The following is a 19829-nucleotide window of genomic DNA, read 5'->3' as shown; positions in this document are numbered from 1 at the left end:
CTGAGCGGTTGCCAGGACATTGCTTTGCGGTTGCTAATGTAATGCATACGAGTGTTTTTTTTAGTACATACACTTATCGTTGGAAAACGATATTCAACTGTTTGGTAACCGACATTCTTCAAAATATCTTCTTTTGTGTTCAGCAGAAGAAAGAATTTCATGCAGGTTTGAAACAACATGAGGGTGAGTAGATGACAGAATTTACATTTTTGGGTGAACTAACCTTTTAATACCAGGTGGAAACAGGGTCTTACTCACCCTCATGTACTGTATGTGACTTTTTTTCCCCTGTGGAACACAAAACAAGGATTTTAAACTAAACTGGTTGCTCTTTTATGAGAAATAAATGGGACTGAGGCATTCAAGCTTAAAAAAAGAGATAACATTTAAGGAGAAGATTCTCAGGTTTCCCACACAAAGCCATTGCATGATTATGAACCACTTTAATGATACAGCGAGTGACCAGCACAATCCTCCACTTTTCTCTTTTCATGCTTGTAACAACATGAGGATGAGTAAATGACAGCATTGTCATTTTTTTTCTGTCCCTTTAATATTTAGGTACTGAAATATCCCTCATTGGTAACAATGATTCCTGCCTTAGCAGCACCACTACATAAAAGTCTAAATTTGTTCTTTGAGAAGGCACAAAAGTTTTTTGTAGCTGTCACAATCTCGCTCTCTCCATCTCACTTTTTTAACAACAAAGAGCGTATTAGACAGAGAAAGGTGAATAATTACATTATTTAGGCAGTTATTATGACAGCAAATGCAGACATGCTAGTATAAAAAAATACTTCAGGGACTCAAAATAGAAACTTCAAGATCTAAATATTTAGATGTTCCTTTGTTCAAAAATATGGAGCTTCTAGGTTTAGATGTTGAGTTGCTGCATGGAGAATCAGTCTGCTTAGATCACAACCAAGTCATTCACTGTGCCAGACGCACACACAAGACAAGACGGAAATAACCAAAAGATAGACTAAATACCAGCCGAAACAACAACCTGAATCTAAACAAAGATCAAAGACACTAAACATCCAAGCTGAAATGAAAGGCACATTTCAAAGAAAAACTGTACACCCAAGCATAGTTTTATAACAATGTACAGTATAAAATGACTTTGAAAGAGTTCAAATATGTCAATCAAATGAGGAAAGCCACAATTTCGGTTAACAATGTATGTGACATAGCTTTAGCTCCAATTGGACACGACTCACTTGCCATGACGAAATTAGGTAAATTTGAGTTTCCCAGACAAACTTTGTGATTTTAATCCTGTCTGAATCAAACAAGAATGTGTTTTCCCCTCGCACAACTTTGGTAAAAATGAAGGCGCAAATTATCAACTGTTTTTCAGTTAATTCTGGGGAAATCTAATCTCACGCAATATATGAATCTTTTCGCTTCTCCTAACTATCCTCGAATACCGTAACTAAAGCTTCAAGATAACCTGGTGCGCCTTTATTATGACCTATTTGCCAACATTCTGGGTTAAAAAATACTATTAGTGGTTCTAGTAGAGCCAGTTGAACTACAGGTACTAGTAGGCTAATTATTTATTAGTTATAATAATTCTTTAAATAATTAAGAATCTCCTAAATATGTACACTACTGTGTTGCATTTTCATTATTCATTGATGAATATCTTTATTTTTTATTTTTTGTAACATTATGAATGTTTACGGTCACTTTTTGAATTAAAGTATTAATTTCTTCAACAAAAAAAGTGTGCATAATGGCTGATTGTCTATAATTTAACGCCATACCAGCTAAAACAATATAAAAAAGTGAAAAATTAAAAAATTAAATATATAATAATAATAATAAAAATATATAATAAAGTAAAAAAAATAATAATAAAAAAATACAAAAAGGGGTTTAAAAAATAATGATAATCTAACACTAAATCTGGTCTCGTTTCGTTAAAAATCTTTTCATAAGAATTGACTGAAGTCAATTGTAGAGTCCTAAAGGCTTCAGGACATAACAGTCCATGAAATATGTGTAAATAACGGTAAAATTACACAATCACATATCCAGAGCATATGATGTTGTGTGATACTCACATCCAGACTACAAGCTCCTATCTTAGAAATAACTACAAATTTCTCTCCCACCCATATGCATTGCATGCATGTAATGTCTTATGTTGTTAACTGCAATTCAAATGTGGTTTAAAAAAATTAATCTAATCTAAATAGTAAGCATCATAGACAATAACTCAAATGCGACCTGTGCACTGTAAGGTCTGGCTGGCATCAAATAAACATTTTCCACAGAGTGAGAGGCAGATAAAATGAAGAAAATATTCCATCCTAGACACACAAACAGAACAAAAACAAAGAGGATAAACAGATAATAGAGAAGAAGAGAGCTTTCAGCCCATCTGGGTGGTGTTTCACCGGATAGGATGCGATGTGTCCTGCATAATCCGGACACCTTTGCCCCTTTTCTCTTCAAACAAGGCTAGACCTGATGATTAAACGAATTAGGGATATGTTGCTTTAAATGTATTCAGGCCATCCCGGTGTGTGTGCAGCCCCGAAAGAGCGTCCTAATGTGACCTCAACATATCCCTTACTGACTCATGGGATTACAGTTTTGGTTATTTGGGATTACATTTATGCAAAATTTTCCATGAAACAAGCACATAAGCAAAACATTTTTTTAAATTACAGTAAGGTAAAATTTTAGAAAGGAGAAAAATGTACTTAATTATAAGACGAAAATGTTACAAAGAAAATGGTCCTAATATAACGGTGAAATTCGTGATTACAGCATTCTTTGAAGTGCCATGTACTATTGTATATGGAAATCACACAGTACTGTGCTATTAATATCTGATACTTAAACCAAGCATGCAGCACAAAAAAAAAAACGTACTTCCCGAGCTTTCCTGTGTACTTCATTCTTTTGGATATGATTTGTTTTTTTAAAAATGCAGTGAGAATTGCTTAAAGCTGCAGTCCGCAGTCTTTCCTCTTTGTCGCCATCTCTGTCCGAAATCTGCAATTGCAGTTATTAAGTATGACCAACATAAAAAATTTCACCGGAAAATGTCATCTGAACAAGTAAGAAACATCCACTTTTGTTCTGGTTCTGACATTGCAGTAAATCGCGCTGATTAAATCTAAAAATCGCTTATATCACGCAAAACCGTGCAAATTATACTTTGTTCTCAAATTGTTAATGTTAAAGGGGTCATATAATGGTACATGCACTTTTACAAGTTGATTGTACTGAAATGTGTGTTGGCAGTGCCTGTACACAACCATCATATAATGATAAAAATCCATCCAGTGTTTTTGTTTTAATCTCCTTATATGTTTTCCCCTGCCTGAAATCAAGCCGTTCGACCTTGTGACGTCACACGCTCGGAAGCCCCTCCCACGATTGTTGAATGACAGCCGGGTTTCAACACAGACCCGCCCTCGCTCGTGAGCCAGCTGTCAATCATAGTCTGCGCGGACGGGCGTGGTCATTGTTGATATGCTGGAGCACTGTCTTGTCTATGAGCAGAATGGCGTCTAAGCGATTGTGGTGTTCTGTTCTTGGGTGTAATAACGAACACAGCAGTCATTTTAATGTTCCTAAATCCGAACCGCCGAAGACGCAGTGGCTGAGTTTGTTTTCGAAGGGAATACTCCCCACGAGCAACGTCAATGCTCTCATGTGCGAATCATTTCTCACCAGACTGCTTTATAAACGAGGGTCAGTATAAAGCTGGTTTTGCTAGGAAGCTGCTCCTGAAAAAAGATCGGTACCAGATATTCGTGTTCCTGCTGAAGCTGAACCTCTAGAACAACTGAAGTGAGTGTAAGGTTTTATTAAACTTTATATTAATATTTATATTAATCTTTGCAAATCGCTAGCTGCACGCTTCACAATGAATGCGGCTAAGGTTTACACTCAGGGTACATTACGGCATGTTTTCTATGTATGACGTTCTCAATATAATGCATAATCCCACGTTTATACTGAACAACGTGTTATGGTTATTGTGTTATTGTGTTACAAACGGTGTACGGGCGGGCTTTTCGAGGGGCGGAGTCAGCAAAGCTCATGATCATTTAAAGTCATATACACTGAAACGGCGTGCTGAAAACAGAGCTGTTTTTGACCAGGTAAAATAAGTGTTTTCATACAATACTAATGAGAATTTTTAATTAAAGTATATTACAAACTTTTAATTTAGACCCTAAAGAATCATATTAGCTTGTACAAAAATGGCATTATATGACCCCTTTAACAACGTCAGCATTGCGTGACTACATGTAATGTCCTTCCGATATGTATCCTTGTTTTCGCATGGGTCCGGTTGCAGTCTCTTTTTTTTCTGTAGCCACTCCGAAGTCCGAACGAAGTCTTTTGCATTTTACAGCGGGTGAATCTGTTGTCACTGATTGTCATTTGAACCTTTCTGGATCCGCCATCAAATTGATAAGTTTAATTATATCAAGTGCTGTGAGAAAAGGCTATAAAAAGGCTATAAATCTACAGATGTGACGCAATGACGCAAAGACATGCTCGAATCTCCTCCGGAAATCCACCAGTACCACTGGAATTAAAAACATTATTACAAGCTTACCGCTTTGAATCGAGCTAATAGTCTAGGTCCTGGGTAAGATTTGTATGCACTTCATTTAGCGGAGAATATCTCAACTGTTATAGACTAATATTACCCCATTGAACAACGTGGGATGTGTGCCAAAATCTCTACCCGGGACGAAAGTCCTGAAAATGACCACAACAGGGGACACTATTATCACCCTACAGGTGAATGGGACTTTTTCTTCCCTTTATAGATATTCTCATACATTTCTACCAGATTAATCTTCATATTAAGAGAAATACTTTTTGTATTACACTTTGTCTTAAAAATAAAATAAAATATGCAAATTAGGCAATATCTATAAATTTGCGTACATATAGCCTAAACTCTTGAAGCTACATATTTTCTGAGGTGATCACAATGTTCACAATGACCATGTAGTGTAAGTGTAAGAATTTTGGTTTGATATTTTTTAATCGTGTTTCTGTTGATGTTCAGTGTGGATGTCCAGGGGGTGGTATACAATTGTATACAAACACTGGAGGGGGGGGGGGGGGGGGGGGGGGGGTTATACAATTGTATACAAACACTGGACTTTTTTAAAAGAAAGAAAACAAGCCTTTGATTAATATACAGAAATTTTATATCCAACCTTGCTATTATCATTGGAACGTTAACTTAAAGTGTAAAATACAAAACAACAGGTTTATTCCCTGTGTTGCTAGGTTGTAGGTTTTTACAACTATTGCCTCCCTTGCATTTGCAGTTCTTGCAACAACGGATACCAGCTACCCGACAGGGACACCCATCCTTGTGTGCACACTTGCCACACAAGCAGGAGATGGCAAACCTTCAGGTTTTGAGATTACAATCTCAGGGACTAAAAAACTGCCCTTTCTTACAAAACCATAAGCATCTGCATTTAAGATCGAGGTGGCGTCTGTAAATGGTGCTTGGACCTAAAGCTGCTGTTGATAATATAGGCTCGTTGTATATGTTTTCTTGCATTAGTTGAGGTGGGGGGTATCTGGACCTTTTTTTATCTATTTGTGGACACAACTTCAGCAGCTTAGTCCCAAGTTGTGATTTGGCACTCTTCCTCAAGTAACCATCTTTGTCAACCAAGAAGAATGCAGAGTTGGTGATCTCATGCTGGAGTAGCTCCTCAACTGTGAACCCCCGGTGACACTCATACTCAATAAACATGAGAGCTTTGATTGTCTCATCTTTGATGTCTGCTTTGGAAGCCAAATTCAAGGTGGTCTTTTGCAAAGTAAACTTGACTTTACTAATTTTTGAGTGTATCGATATCGACTTATTTCTGAGTCGATCATCGATAAATATAGCACAAGCAGCACTGCCCTCTGTGATACAGCACGTCTACATTTACGTTGGTCACAATTTCTCCAGTGAGAGTATTTAAATACACAAAATTACAACTCATATGATAATGACACGTAATAAGTGTACACGCCAACGCAAAGAATAAAGAGTAGATTTTCTTATTTTCCTTGATCTCAAGTTATCTTGCTTGACAGCCATGTGCTCTGCTATGACCTCAGGTCACTATGGCTACCAAGTAAACTTTTGTCCAAAAAAAAGTTGGAGTTGATGACGTGATGACAGCAATATTTCGAATAGGTAGGAAATGTAAGTTTTAAAGTTTAGGTTAATAAATAACTGGCAATTCCTGTATGTTGGTAGTTGTAATAGGTTGACTGTTTTTTAGCCATTTTCTTTATATCAAATCAGAATGCTTACACTCTTCTATGACCTTCTAACCATGGTCATTGTGATCACCTCAGAAAATATGTAGCTTCAAGGGTTTATATGTATGCATATTTAATGAGATATTGCCTCATTTGCATATTTTAGACAAAGTGTAATACAAAAAGTATTTATCTTAATATGAAGATTAATCTGGTAGAAATGTATGAGAATATCTATAAAGGGAAGAAAAAGTCCTATTCACCTGTAGTGTGATAATAGTGTCCCCTGTTGTGGTCATTTTCAGGACTTTCGTCCCGGGTAGAGATTTTGGCACACATCCCACGTTGTTCAATGGGGTAATATTATTCTATAACAGTTGAGATATTCTCCGCTAAATGAAGTGCATACAAATCTTACCCAGGACCTCTACTATAAGGCAAGCAGAGAGTTTTGAACACTGGCTGGTTATGTATTTTCTCAAATATGTATTTTGGATCATTTTTTAACCCAAAAAAAGCTACGGACTGCAGCTTTAAATACAATTTCTAAGTAGTTTGAGGAAGGCACACAAGAGAAATTCACAATAAAGTGTCAAATCTGGTTGATGAAATAAAAACAGGAAATGGGAAGTCCATGATATCAGCAGTTAGCAAAACTTGAGATAAAAAAGAACAAAGTAGCCACTTGAAGATTTGCATGTCTGGCTAGCTAGCGGAGCGACCCAAAAAGTCCTGCCTTTGTGCTTGAGGATTTTTACTACCAGATTTGTGCATTTTACATCCTTAAAAAGTAATTGACATGATCTTGCTCCTTTATTTTAATACATATTTTCAGTTGATAACCGAGGAAAAGGACAGGAATAATAACCAATCAAGATGTTACAAAATCTCAGGGCAAATCCAGACATAATTAGTCAAACAAGTAACAAATGGACCTGCACAGAATATGCATTGCTTTCTGGATGATGCAAGCACGAAATGAGGTCAATGCCAGCGGGAAGACAGGCCCGCAAAACGCTGCCAGACTGCAGAGGTTTTGTGGCTTTGTGAACACTCCTGAACCTTCGCTTTGTCATTAGGGCTGCACAATATGGGAGAAAAATTATATATATATATATATATTTTCATACATTTATTGCGATATTTAGGGTTAGGGTTCATACTTGGGTATGCTTTTTCCAAAAAACAACTCAAACCTTTTGAGTAACCATAAAGTTAAGAGTTAAAAAAAAAAAACTCTTTTCACTAGAGTTTTGATAGTTCACATTCCCACTGTTTTCGATTGACTACAAAATAATAATATGCTGCGTTCACGCTATGTCATAATCACAACAATTTCGAGATGACAACACGTGACGTTCATAATCTCCTCGTACTGGGAATTACGTACTTCTATGGCACCACTATCAACGCCTAAATGAATTTGCAGTGATCAGGTGGTACAGTGGTCACATGGTACAAGTAGGAGCTCTCAAAAAAATCCCCAGCTTACAAGTAATAATTACGAGCTCTACGAGGAGTACGTGTTGAAATCTCGTAATTATGACATGCAGTGGACGCGCCTATAATTATTATATGATTTGATTGTGATTATTTAATAAAAACATTAAACAAAATAAGAGACATTGTGATAATACTCCTGTAAAAAAAAAATATATATATATTTCACTGTGAAATTACAATACTAATACATGTCTTCATTTTCTAACAGTAAACCATCAAGCTTTTATTTTGACGGGTTGGTGTCAAATAAAAATACAGTAGTCAACATTTAAAGTGGATCAAAACCTTTCATCAAAGTTATACATGAATTTTGAACAACACCCGTTCTTTGATGAAGCACGACACTGTTTGATGAAGCACGACACTGTTTGTTAATTGACATGCAAACAGTATTTTGCATAAATTTATTTAATTTAAACATAGCCTGCGCGATTTGACAATTGTACTAAGCCATATTGCTACATCAATTTTATTTTCATAGATCATGCAGCCCTAGTACCCATCCAGAAGAGCACCTGTACTTTAAGAAACACCCCTGCCCTTTCCTCAAGACCACACACAAAGGAGAGGCTGAACCACCTGCACACCACACCAGAAATAAACGCATTTGAGCAGGTGCTGGACGATTTTACTGCAGACCAAATCAGAGCGATGTGCTCAAGAATGAACTTCAGATTTAAGGTCTTCTCTGAGGAGAGAAATGGTGACTCATTCCATTTTCATTCACATCCCCTGATCTCAGATGTTCCTCATTCACTAGCTGCAAGAAAGAATGTGAGTTTCTAGGATACCGGTGGCAGAAAAAAAATCATCTGGGATCGCTGAACGGAACTTCTCCTTTACATCGACACCCACGTACACCCACACATGCACAGTCTGAGAACACGCAATGATGACGTTCAGCCGCTTCTTTTAGCTATTGAATGCTCGGCGTGCTTCCGTGCTCTCAACCTTGACTCGATCGCAGCGTCTGTCGATCGCTGATTCCAACCTGTTATTCGTACATAAAAAGAGGTTAATTTTAAACGAGGAGATGGAACTAGTCTTCCCACTCTCTGCGGTTGCGTAAGTGGTCGCACCAACACAAATAAAAACGGCAGCGGTGAGAGACGAAGAAAAAGCTCTGGGAAGCACAGAAGTGGTCATTGTCTGTGAGAGGGCCTGAAGGTGTGTGGGTGGATGCTGTATTTAAATATTAAGGTTAACGGCAAAGCGCTGCGTGCCAAGTGAAACCGCTCCAAGACGTGTAAAAACTGACTCAGTATTAAGCATAGCAATTTTTCCTCTATATCTATTATTTATTGCATGTTTTTTAAAATTGCACTGTAAGCAGCAATAGGATCGCAGAGTACCTTTTGCTTAATGATAAACCGCAAAGATAACTGCAAGTATCCTGAATACGAACATGCCATGTGATTATTATTTTTTTTAAATTGGGGTTTAAAGACCCTAACAAACAAATAAATAAAAAAACTATGTAATAGTAATAATAATGGTGTGGTATGAGATGTTAAATAAATGCCAGAAAATATGACAGAAAACATCCCCAATAAAATGCATACATTTATTATTATACATAATAATAATAATAAATAAGGTATTGGATGCTAGATAAATTATTTTAAAAAAATTATCTGCCCTCAAATGCAAGGTACATCATTGATTTGCCTATTGTATTTGCTTTATTGTCCCAGAAGAGAAAGACTATATATTTTAACCGCATTTAAAAGGTTATTTTGTCAATGTTTAGGAGTACACTAGCATAGAGATTACTTGAAAGCAAAAAGAGATTAACTACAAGCCACAAAACTCTAATTCTGATTTGGTGCGGTCTTTAATTGTACATATATTAACAGCTGAAATCAACTAAAACATAAATAAAGGGATAGTTCACCTAAAACTTTTAATTCTGTCATTATTACTCACCCTCATGTCATTACAAAAACTAAATAGTTTCGTTCATCTTCTACATAAATTAAAATCTGAGAGATTTCTGTCCCTCCATTGACAGCTACACAACTGACACTTTGATGTTTCAAAAAGTTTATAATGAGGTCATAAAACTAACCCATATGAATTGAGTGGTTTAGTCTAAATTTTCTGAAAAAACTCAATCTTTATGTTCAATCTTTTATTCACATTTAAACAGTCATCAGCGAACATAAACCGAACCCGCTTGACGTGCGAGAACAAACCTCATTTGTTCTTGCAGAAGCTCAAACGTGATGCGTCACTCACAAAAATGAATCAAATGAATGTTTGAATCAAATGAATGAAAATGAATGTTTACTCACACGTCAAGTAAACATGCTTGAGCCTCCGTTTGGAACGACATGAGGGTGAGTAATTAATAAAGTTAAAAATTAACTTTATTAATAAAGTTAACTAAACTTAAAGTTTTTTTAAAAAATTTTTTTTTTTTTTACTAAAATTAAAGTTCTGTCTTCACTTACTCATCCTCATGTTGTTCCAAACCTGTATGACTTTCTTTCTTCTGTGGAAAATAAAAGATGATATTCTAAAGAACATTGAAGACCAAAACAACATTGATTGTACCCCACTGACTTTCATTGTATGAATGAAAAAAGAGAGAGGCATTTTTTCAAAATATCTTTTGTATTCCACAGAAGAACGAAAGTCATACAGGTTTATGAGGATGAGTAATTGATGACTGCATTTTCATTTTGGTGTGAACTATCCCTTTAGTAAACTTTTCTATAGCATAAATATGATAATAACCTCTTTATTTGTGCAAGGATTGTTATGGACTTTGTCAATGTGGGTCAGACATTTAGACAAATTTTAGCACTGCCATCCAAACCATTGTCTGGGGCGGTCCAGTACTGACATCCATCCACTACTGACAATATTATTGTTTAACCAAATGGGGTCATCATCACTTCCCATTCACTCCCACATGTGGGTCTCATTAGCAAGTCCAGAGAAGAAAACAACAATCCACTAACACAACAAACAACTCACAAGACCTCCGCCAAAGATCCCTACACAGAAAACGGCCATTATAAACTATAAAATAATGCTAAATCTAATGCTTAAGTGAAAAAATAAGATAAGGATAGAAACATAAAGCTGAATTCAGAAATTCTTCTAGTCAATTGTAAGAAGAAGAAAAAAAAAATGTCAACATTCAGAAGGTCTGGACTCCATAGCAGCTTTCATTGGCCAAGGACAGTCCAAGAGGACATCTGATATGTAAAGCAAAGCAACCAATCACAGTTCATTTTGTTCGGCGTCATGTTTAACGACATGAAAATGTCCCTACGATAACAGACCGGCATGCATCTAATAAATTGTTCATTCAAGAATGTTGTGCAAGTTCACTGCAAAAATGGCGCCATGAATTTCACATACTTTTGAAAATCCAGTGTTTAGTTGATCCTGATAAGCTCTCATTGAGTGCATTTACATGCACATTCTCATCTCGATTATGCATAATAAGCTGATAATGCACGTGATCATGTAAACGCGTTAACCCGTTTTCCTTTATCGGAGTAAGGTCGTAAATGGCTTAAGCATAAACCGAACGTCACAGCTAAATTTTTGGCCCTTACGAAGATTTTGCTCAGCACATCACAACCAACACAACAAATGAAATAGTCAGATGCGCAAATTTGTTTTGTGACGTTACTACCAGGAAATGACCTGATTTATTAATGAAGTCTTTATAAAGTAAACGCTGTTTTCTTGCGTTGTCTAGTTATTAGTTTGCACGTAAACAGGTTATTTCAATAAGCTGATTTTAGGCTGAGACTACCACTACCCCAACATCCTCTTTCCCCGTTATAATACGAAAGATCAGACATGAGATATCAGAGCTATGAAATGTCAAGCAGTGAAAGTGAGTTACGGCTGCAGGGTCTGAATCAGCAATGATAATGACTCAGCCTCCTGCCCAGGACTATGGAGTACAGACAGGCAGTCGCACACTCCGTCACATCACACTGACGTGAGTTATGAGCAGAGACGGCAAACATCTTTGCAGAGGGGGATAGAAATAATACAAATGAAAAAGTATACTATGATGGAACAATAAAAAAAACCTTGACACCAAAGAATTGACTTTTGAATTTTCATTAACCGAGGCATTTAGACCAAATTAGTCATATTGCTTGTAGTCCCGTCGGGTTCAAACGTACACTACTGTTCAAAAGTTTGGGTTTGAAAGAAGTTTGAAAGAAGTCTCTTATGCTCACCAAAGAAATGCATTCCTGTGACGCAAAGCTGAATTTTCAGCATCATTACTCCAGTCTTCAGGGTCACATGATCCTTCAGAAATCATTCTAATATGATGATTTGCTGCTCAGGAAACATTTCTTATTATCAATGCTGAAAACGATTGTGTTTTGTGGAAAGCGCAATACATTTCTTTCAAGATTCTTTGATGAATAGAAAGAAGCATTTATCTGAAATAGAAATATTTTGTAACATTATAAACTTCTCCACAGTTTTTGCATCTTTGCTGAAAAAAAGCATTAATTTATTTTAAAAACTCTTACCGACCTAAAACTTTTGAACTGTAGTATACATCAGTCATATTTAAAATTAGTGAGAAAAATTAAGATTTTGAGGCATTATGTGCAAAATTAGAAGACGTTCCAATCTTTTGCATTAATTTGAAACAATTTTAGGCAATTTCAAGCATTACCATGTTATATAAATGTTTATTTCCACAAATTAGCGTATTATTTGAAAATAAATGTGTCATAAATTAAAAAATAAATATATAAATAAAATATCATTTAACTGATACAAATGAGACCAATTTGTGAAAATCAAATATTATTTTCACACATATATCATGGTCTTATGTGCTATCAGCTGGTCTCTATATATCAGTATCAGACACTGAAAAACCAATATCAGCCAACCACTTACGAAAACCATCTAGTAAACCATTTGCCATTCCATATTGTCTTAAATTTCGGGTCCACTATTAATTTAAAAGTTTTGAAAATGAGTTAAAACACAAATGGAGCTTGAGGTAAGCAGTTTTAAGTTTTAGCGCTGATCAATATGGCATTACATGTTGCATTTTTATTGGCTGGTCAGTAGACGAAGGTTGTAGCAGATGATCATGTTAAATTTCTGACACTGAAGAAAATTATTGCAGACTATCTTTGGTCGCAAGAACGTGACAACAGCCGTCTTTGAACCGCTCTCACTTTATGATGTTGGACCACCGCTTAGGAACCACAGAAATCGCCACGATTGGTCATCTATTGTCTGGTATAGCCCAAAATCGTGCAATTTGGAAGGGGGGAATCTCCTCAACCATCACCAATGTGCAGCATCCACCTGCGACGGAAGCCATATTGTGCCACAACACCAACCACACACCAGCTTATTGGTGGAGAGGAGGTGAAATGATGAAGCCAATCAATGTATATATATATATATATATATATATATATATATATGGGGATGATTAGGAGGCCATGATGATGGACAGAGGCCAATGGGTAAATTTGGCCAGGATGCCGGGGTTACACCCCTACTTTCTTAATTGGAAATACGTACTGAGGGTAGCAGTGGGTTGCACTGGGACTGGGTCATAACCAGTCTTTGCCCCTTATGTCCCAAACTAATCATCGCCTCCCCTCCAGAGACACAACCTGAGCCATGGACTGTCAATCGGCTCGCAAATGGAAAACGGCCTAAATCAATGGCCTGGAAAAAACAAGTGCCAGCTAATTATAGGGAAAAGGGCAGCCAGTGGAAGAGAACATCAACACCTCACATTGACCTCAATGTGACAATGTGATCTATATGGTCCATCCAGAAAGAAAAAATAATAATTTTTGGCACCAAATATGACATCAGAACCAACAAAGTCCAGGAGACCCACGCTAAGCAAAGTGTCCCATCTAAGCACTCTGCAAATGTGTAGTTATTATTCGAGCCTCTCATTCTGATTTCTCGGCTTATGCTATTATTAGCTGCCTCTGAAATCCAAGTCCACTGAGGGTTCCTCCATCAGCTACTGCTCTCCCATCATGCACCACTCTGAACAGAAGTCCTTTTGATTTTGGTCTGCATCTTGTGCTGATGAAAATGAACATGTCAACTAATGCCAAATCAAAACGATAACTATGATGATTATAAAAATAAGCAATAAAACCCAGTGTTTCAAAGGCAGCTGTCGCTCTAACTTGCAAAGTAGTACAGCAATGCTATCTTCATATTTAGTTAATGTTTAATTCGCTCTACAAGGACAAATGGAGGGATTCCATTTTTGCACGTTCTTGTCCTTAAACCAGCAAAAGAGAGAAAGATAGGGGAGACTGAGAATGTGGGAGACAGGATTTTTATAGTTCACCAAGAATCCTAAAATGTTTACCTTTTGAAGGCTGGTAGGATTAAGTTGTGTCTTATCAATTATTTTTATGGCCACCTGCAGGAAAAAGAGAGAGGAGGGAAAGAAAATACATTTTACTGCCTTGTTCAATGAGGTCTGACAAGTAGCCAGTAAAAGAGCATCAATTTGATGGTTTAATCGCTACAGCTCAACTCAACATCAGAGTGAATCCCACAAAAGCAGTCAGGGACAAAACCAGCTCATATTTCTACGGAGCCATGCACATGCCATGCAGAAAAAAAATATACTGTATACATATCGTGGCCACGAAGTAAGAATTTCTCCTCACATTTTAGTAAATCGTGGCCACGCTTTACTATTTTGTTCCCTCGCTTTAAGTAAATTGTGCACAAGATTTAATAATTTGTTCCCTCATTTTACTAAATCATGTGCACAATATAATAATTTGCTTTCTCAATTTAGTAAATCTAGGCCACATTGTAATAATTTGTTCCCTCTTTTTGATTTAACTAAAACAGGGGAATGAATTATTATGTAAGCTAAGTAAGTATTAAGTATTAAGTAAGCTTCCTGAAGAACCAATGAGGTTCATTCTCGTGTTACGCATCATGTTTGAGCTTCCTCAAGAACCAATAAGGTTCATTCACGTTACACATCATGTTTGAGCTTCCTCAAGAACCAATGAGGTTCATTCACGTTACGCATCATGTTTGAGCTTCCGCAACAACCAATAAGGTTCATTCACGTTACGCATCATGTTTGAGCTTCCTCAAGAACCAATGAGGTTCATTCACGTTACGCATCATGTTTGAGCTTCCGCAAGAACCAATGAGGTTCATTCTCGTTACGCAGCACGTTTGAGCTTCCGCAAGAACCAATGAGATTCATTCTCGTGTTACGCATCATGTTTGAGCTTCCGCAAGAAGCAATGAGGTTCATTCTCGTGTTAGACAACACGTTTGAGCTTCCGCCAAAACCAATGAGGTTCAACGTGGCTACAATTCATTAAACGAAGGAACGAATCATTATATCACGATTTACTCAAAACAAGGGAACAAATTAGTAAAACATGCTGATATATCGTGGGAAAGAATTGTTAATTTGTGGCCAAGATATACATATTTTTTCTCCACATGGCATGTGCGGGGCTCCGTATATTTCATCCCCCCGCAAAAAAAATAAATATATATATATAATATAATATTAATAGTATGAAATGTAATATATATACTGTGTGTATATATATATATATATATATATATACACACACACACACACACAGTATATATATATACTGTGTGTATATATATATATATATATATATATATATACACACACACACAGTATATATATATATGACATTTAATACTATTAATATTATATAATATATATATATATATTTTTTTTTCATAGTGGCATTTTTGATGTAAAAACTGGTTTGATGTTACTTACAAAGTAGCATGACTTGATTTTTTCTAGCATTTTATCTATTGCCTCTACGTAAAGTGTTACTGTGACACTGAATAACCTTTAGTATAACCAACCAGTTTCTCCATTCATTTCTTTATAAAGCTCACCTCTCGTCCAGTAAGAATGTGTCGTGCCAATTTGACCTTGGCAAAGTTTCCCTTGCCGATGGTTTTGAGGAGCCGGTAGTTGCCGATATGTGGCTGCTCATCGGCACAGGAGGCAATGGAGTTCCGACAGCGAGCCCCTGACCGCCCGGGACGGGACGCCACTTCAGTCCGCCCATCTGTGTGTGATGTGGGCTGGAGACAGAAGAAGAAAAAAAGAAGATTATTATTAAAGACAAATACACTGTTTAAAAGTTCCATGTCTTCAACATTGATGATAATGAGCAGTAAATCAGCATATTAGAATGATTTCTGAAGGATCATGTGACACTGAAGACTGGAGTAATGATGCTGAAAATTCAGTTTTGCATCACAGGAATACATTACATTTTAAAATATATTCAAATAGAAAAATTACTTTAAATTGTAGTAATATTTCACAATATAACTGTTTTTATGCTAATTCTGGTCAAATATAGGCAGCCTTGGTGAGCACAAGAGACTTCTTATTAAGATCTTATTAAGATTAAAATCCGAATCACTTTGGAGATCTCTGTATACTGCATTTGTTTTGGTAGTCTTTAAATGCCAGCCAAATGAAACATAGGGAATGTCAAAAGCTGATTGCATGAAGATATCTGAACCCGACAACCTCAAAGAGGAGCTTCACCATGGGAAATATCTTCATTTCCTCCCAACAAGGATATATATCTGTGAACTGTGCCAGTCAAAGAGTTCCAATCTACATCTGTTAGTCCTACAGTATGGTGCCTAAAAAGTTTCCCCTTATAGGAAGGGAGACATGTAAATAAAGTAATCTGGACAAAATGTCAGACGATATCCTGGATTTCTGCTTTGACTTCCTCTTTCTCTGAAAAACACTGAAGCTGCATCCTTTCAGAAACGGTGCTTTTATAAAATGATTGTTTTTGTTTTAAAGACAAGCTATATTTCCTGCCAGTCAAGTATAACTAATACTATAACAATGCTAGATCAGTTTTTATGTGAACATGAAGCAATTCAAAACTATAAGTTTGACAGCGAATGTATGTATGAAGTTATAAGAATGTAAAATAGTGAGTTTGGCTCCACTGATGAAGATGTTAAAATCTCAAACTGAGGAGAGAGTCAAACGACATTGCTCAAAACAGCTACCTTGCTGAATCAATAACTGTAATGGTTGAAGAGCGATGATAATTAGTGGACATGGTTGTAGAAATCTATTAAACATGTTAGCATCACTGAGCAAACAAAAGGCAGAGATGACACAATAGGCTCACACAGCGAGGAATCATCTATGATACGTTTTCAAGCAGAATGCCGGTCCATCTGGAACAGAGGGACTTAAATTATATCAGACATCTTAATACTAATATTCAATGTAGATGAATAGACCGCAGCACGGAAAATGAACAAGGTCTCTAAATGGGCTGCAGGAAATGAGGTATGACGTGGCTGAAGGCTGAAACAATACCTGAGAGGAGACAGATCGACAAGATGTTGCCTGCATCACTGTGAGTCATGCTATGAAAAGAGCTCTAGTGATTAGAATTGGGTAGTACATCTAGATCTGGGTCAAGATTACTTAAAGGGGTAGTTCACCTAAAAATGAAAATTCTGTCATTAATTACTCACCTTCAAGTCGTTCCAAACCCGTAAGACTTTCTTTCATCGTCGGAACACAATATGATGAAAAGATTGAATTTAGGCTTTTATTTACATATAGATATTCATCAACTCACACATCAGTTGTGGTAAAAGGAAGCTCAAGCATGTTCGCTTGACGTGCGAGAACCAATGAGGTTCATTCTCGTGTTACGCATCACGTCTGAGCTTCAGTAAGAACCAATGAGGTTCATTCTCGTGTTACGCATCACGTCTGAGCTTCAGCGAGAACCAATGAGGTTCATTCTCGTGTAACGCATCACGTCTGAGCTTCAGCAAGAACCAATGAGGTTCATTCTCGTGTTACGCATCATGTTTGAGCTTCAGCAAGAACCAATGAGGTTCATTCACGTGTTACGCAGCACGTCTGAGCTTCAGCAAGAACCAATGAGGTTCATTCTCGTGTTACGCATCACGTCTGAGCTTCAGCGAGAACCAATGAGGTTCATTCTCGTGTTACGCATCACGTCTGAGCTTCAGCAAGAACTAATGATGTTCATTCTCGTGTTACGCATCACGTCTGAGCTTCAGCGAGAACCAATGAGGTTCATTCTCGTGTTACGCATCACGTCTGAGCTTCAGCAAGAACCAATGAGGTTCATTCTCGTGTTACGCATCATGTTTGAGCTTCAGCAAGAACCAATGAGGTTCATTCTCGTGTTACGCAGCACGTTTGAGCTTCCTCAAGAACCAATGAGGTTCATTCTCGTGTTACGCAGCACGTTTGAGCTTCCTCAAGAACCAATGAGGTTCATTCACGTGTTACGCATCACGTCTGAGCTTCAGCGAGAACCAATGAGGTTCATTCTCGTGTTACGCAGCACGTTTGAGCTTCAGCAAGAACCAATGAGGTTCATTCTCGTGTTACGCAGCACGTCTGAGCTTCCTCAAGAACCAATGAGGTTCATTCTCGTGTTACGCATCACGTCTGAGCTTCAGCGAGAACCAATGAGGTTCATTCTCGTGTTACGCATCACGTCTGAGCTTCAGCGAGAACCAATGAGGTTCATTCTCGTGTTACGCATCACGTCTGAGCTTCAGCGAGAACCAATGAGGTTCATTCTCGTGTTACGCATCACGTCTGAGCTTCAGCAAGAACCAATGAGGTTCATTCTCGTGTTACGCATCACGTCTGAGCTTCAGCGAGAACCAATGAGGTTCATTCTCGTGTTACGCATCACGTCTGAGCTTCAGCAAGAACCAATGAGGTTCATTCTCGTGTTACGCATCATGTTTGAGCTTCAGCAAGAACCAATGAGGTTCTTTCTCGTGTTACGCAGCACGTTTGAGCTTCCTCAAGAACCAATGAGGTTCATTCTCGTGTTACGCATCACGTCTGAGCTTCAGCGAGAACCAATGAGGTTCATTCTCGTGTTACGCAGCACGTTTGAGCTTCAGCAAGAACCAATGAGGTTCATTCTCGTGTTACGCAGCACGTCTGAGCTTCAGCAAGAACCAATGAGGTTCATTCTCGTGTTACGCATCACGTCTGAGCTTCAGCAAGAACCAATGAGGTTCATTCTCGTGTTACGCATCACGTCTGAGCTTCAGCAGGAACCAATGAGGTTCATTCTCGTGTTACGCAGCACGTTTGAGCTTCAGCAAGAACCAATGAGGTTCATTCTCGTGTTACGCAGCACGTCTGAGCTTCCTCAAGAACCAATGAGGTTCATTCTCGTGTTACGCAGCACGTTTGAGCTTCAGCAAGAACCAATGAGGTTCATTCTCGTGTTACGCAGCACATCTGAGCTTCAGCAAGAACCAATGAGGTTCATTCTCGTATTACGCAGCACGTCTGAGCTTCAGCAGGAACCAATGAGGTTCATTCTCGTGTTACGCATCACGTCTGAGCTTCAGCAAGAACCAATGAGGTTCATTCACGTGTTACGCATCACGTCTGAGCTTCAGCAGGAACCAATGAGGTTCATTCTCGTGTTACGCATCACGTCTGAGCTTCAGCAAGAACCAATGAGGTTCATTCACGTGTTACGCATCACGTCTGAGCTTCAGCAGGAACCAATGAGGTTCATTCTCGTGTTACGCAGCACGTCTGAGCTTCAGCAAGAACCAATGAGGTTCATTCTCGTATTACGCAGCACGTCTGAGCTTCCTCAAGAACCAATGAGGTTCATTCTCGTGTTACACAGCACATCTGAGCTTCCTCAAGAACCAATGAGGTTCATTCTCGTGTTACACAGCACGTCTGAGCTTCCTCAAGAACCAATGAGGTTCATTCTCGTGTTACGCAGCACGTTTGAGCTTCAGCAAGAACCAATGAGGTTCATTCTCGTGTTACACAGCACGTCTGAGCTTCCTCAAGAACCAATGAGGTTCATTCTCGTGTTAAGCAGCACGTTTGAGCTTCAGCAAGAACCAATGAGGTTCATTCTCGTGTTACACAGCACGTCTGAGCTTCCTCAAGAACCAATAAGGTTCATTCTCGTGTTACGCATCATGTTTGAGCTTCAGCAAGAACCAATGAGGTT

At 37.8% G+C, this 19829-nt stretch overlaps 1 protein-coding gene across 15 annotated transcripts in view; it reads right to left on the bottom strand.

Annotated features, from left to right (window-relative positions):
- The window catches only part of mark3b (MAP/microtubule affinity-regulating kinase 3b), a 76137-nt gene that overhangs the window by 50411 nt on the left and 5897 nt on the right, over positions 1-19829 (bottom strand). For all 15 annotated transcript variants that reach the window (XR_008809307.1, XR_008809308.1, XM_056269112.1 and 12 more), the window contains exons 2-3: positions 15682-15873; positions 14126-14179 (exon numbers count right to left, since the gene is read on the bottom strand). Coding sequence is in view for 13 of the 15 variants with exons in the window: in XM_056269112.1 (XP_056125087.1) it covers positions 14126-14179; positions 15682-15873 (246 nt within the window). In the remaining 2 variants the exon portion in view is untranslated. The remainder of the gene's footprint in view (positions 1-14125; positions 14180-15681; positions 15874-19829) is intronic.

Source organism: Rhinichthys klamathensis, unplaced genomic scaffold, assembly GCF_029890125.1.
Source record: "Rhinichthys klamathensis goyatoka isolate OS25496 unplaced genomic scaffold, OSU_Roscu_1.1 h1tg000281l_1, whole genome shotgun sequence".
NCBI classification, from domain to species: Eukaryota; Metazoa; Chordata; class Actinopteri; order Cypriniformes; family Leuciscidae; genus Rhinichthys; species Rhinichthys klamathensis.
This window is presented reverse-complemented; position numbering and strand designations above follow the sequence as displayed.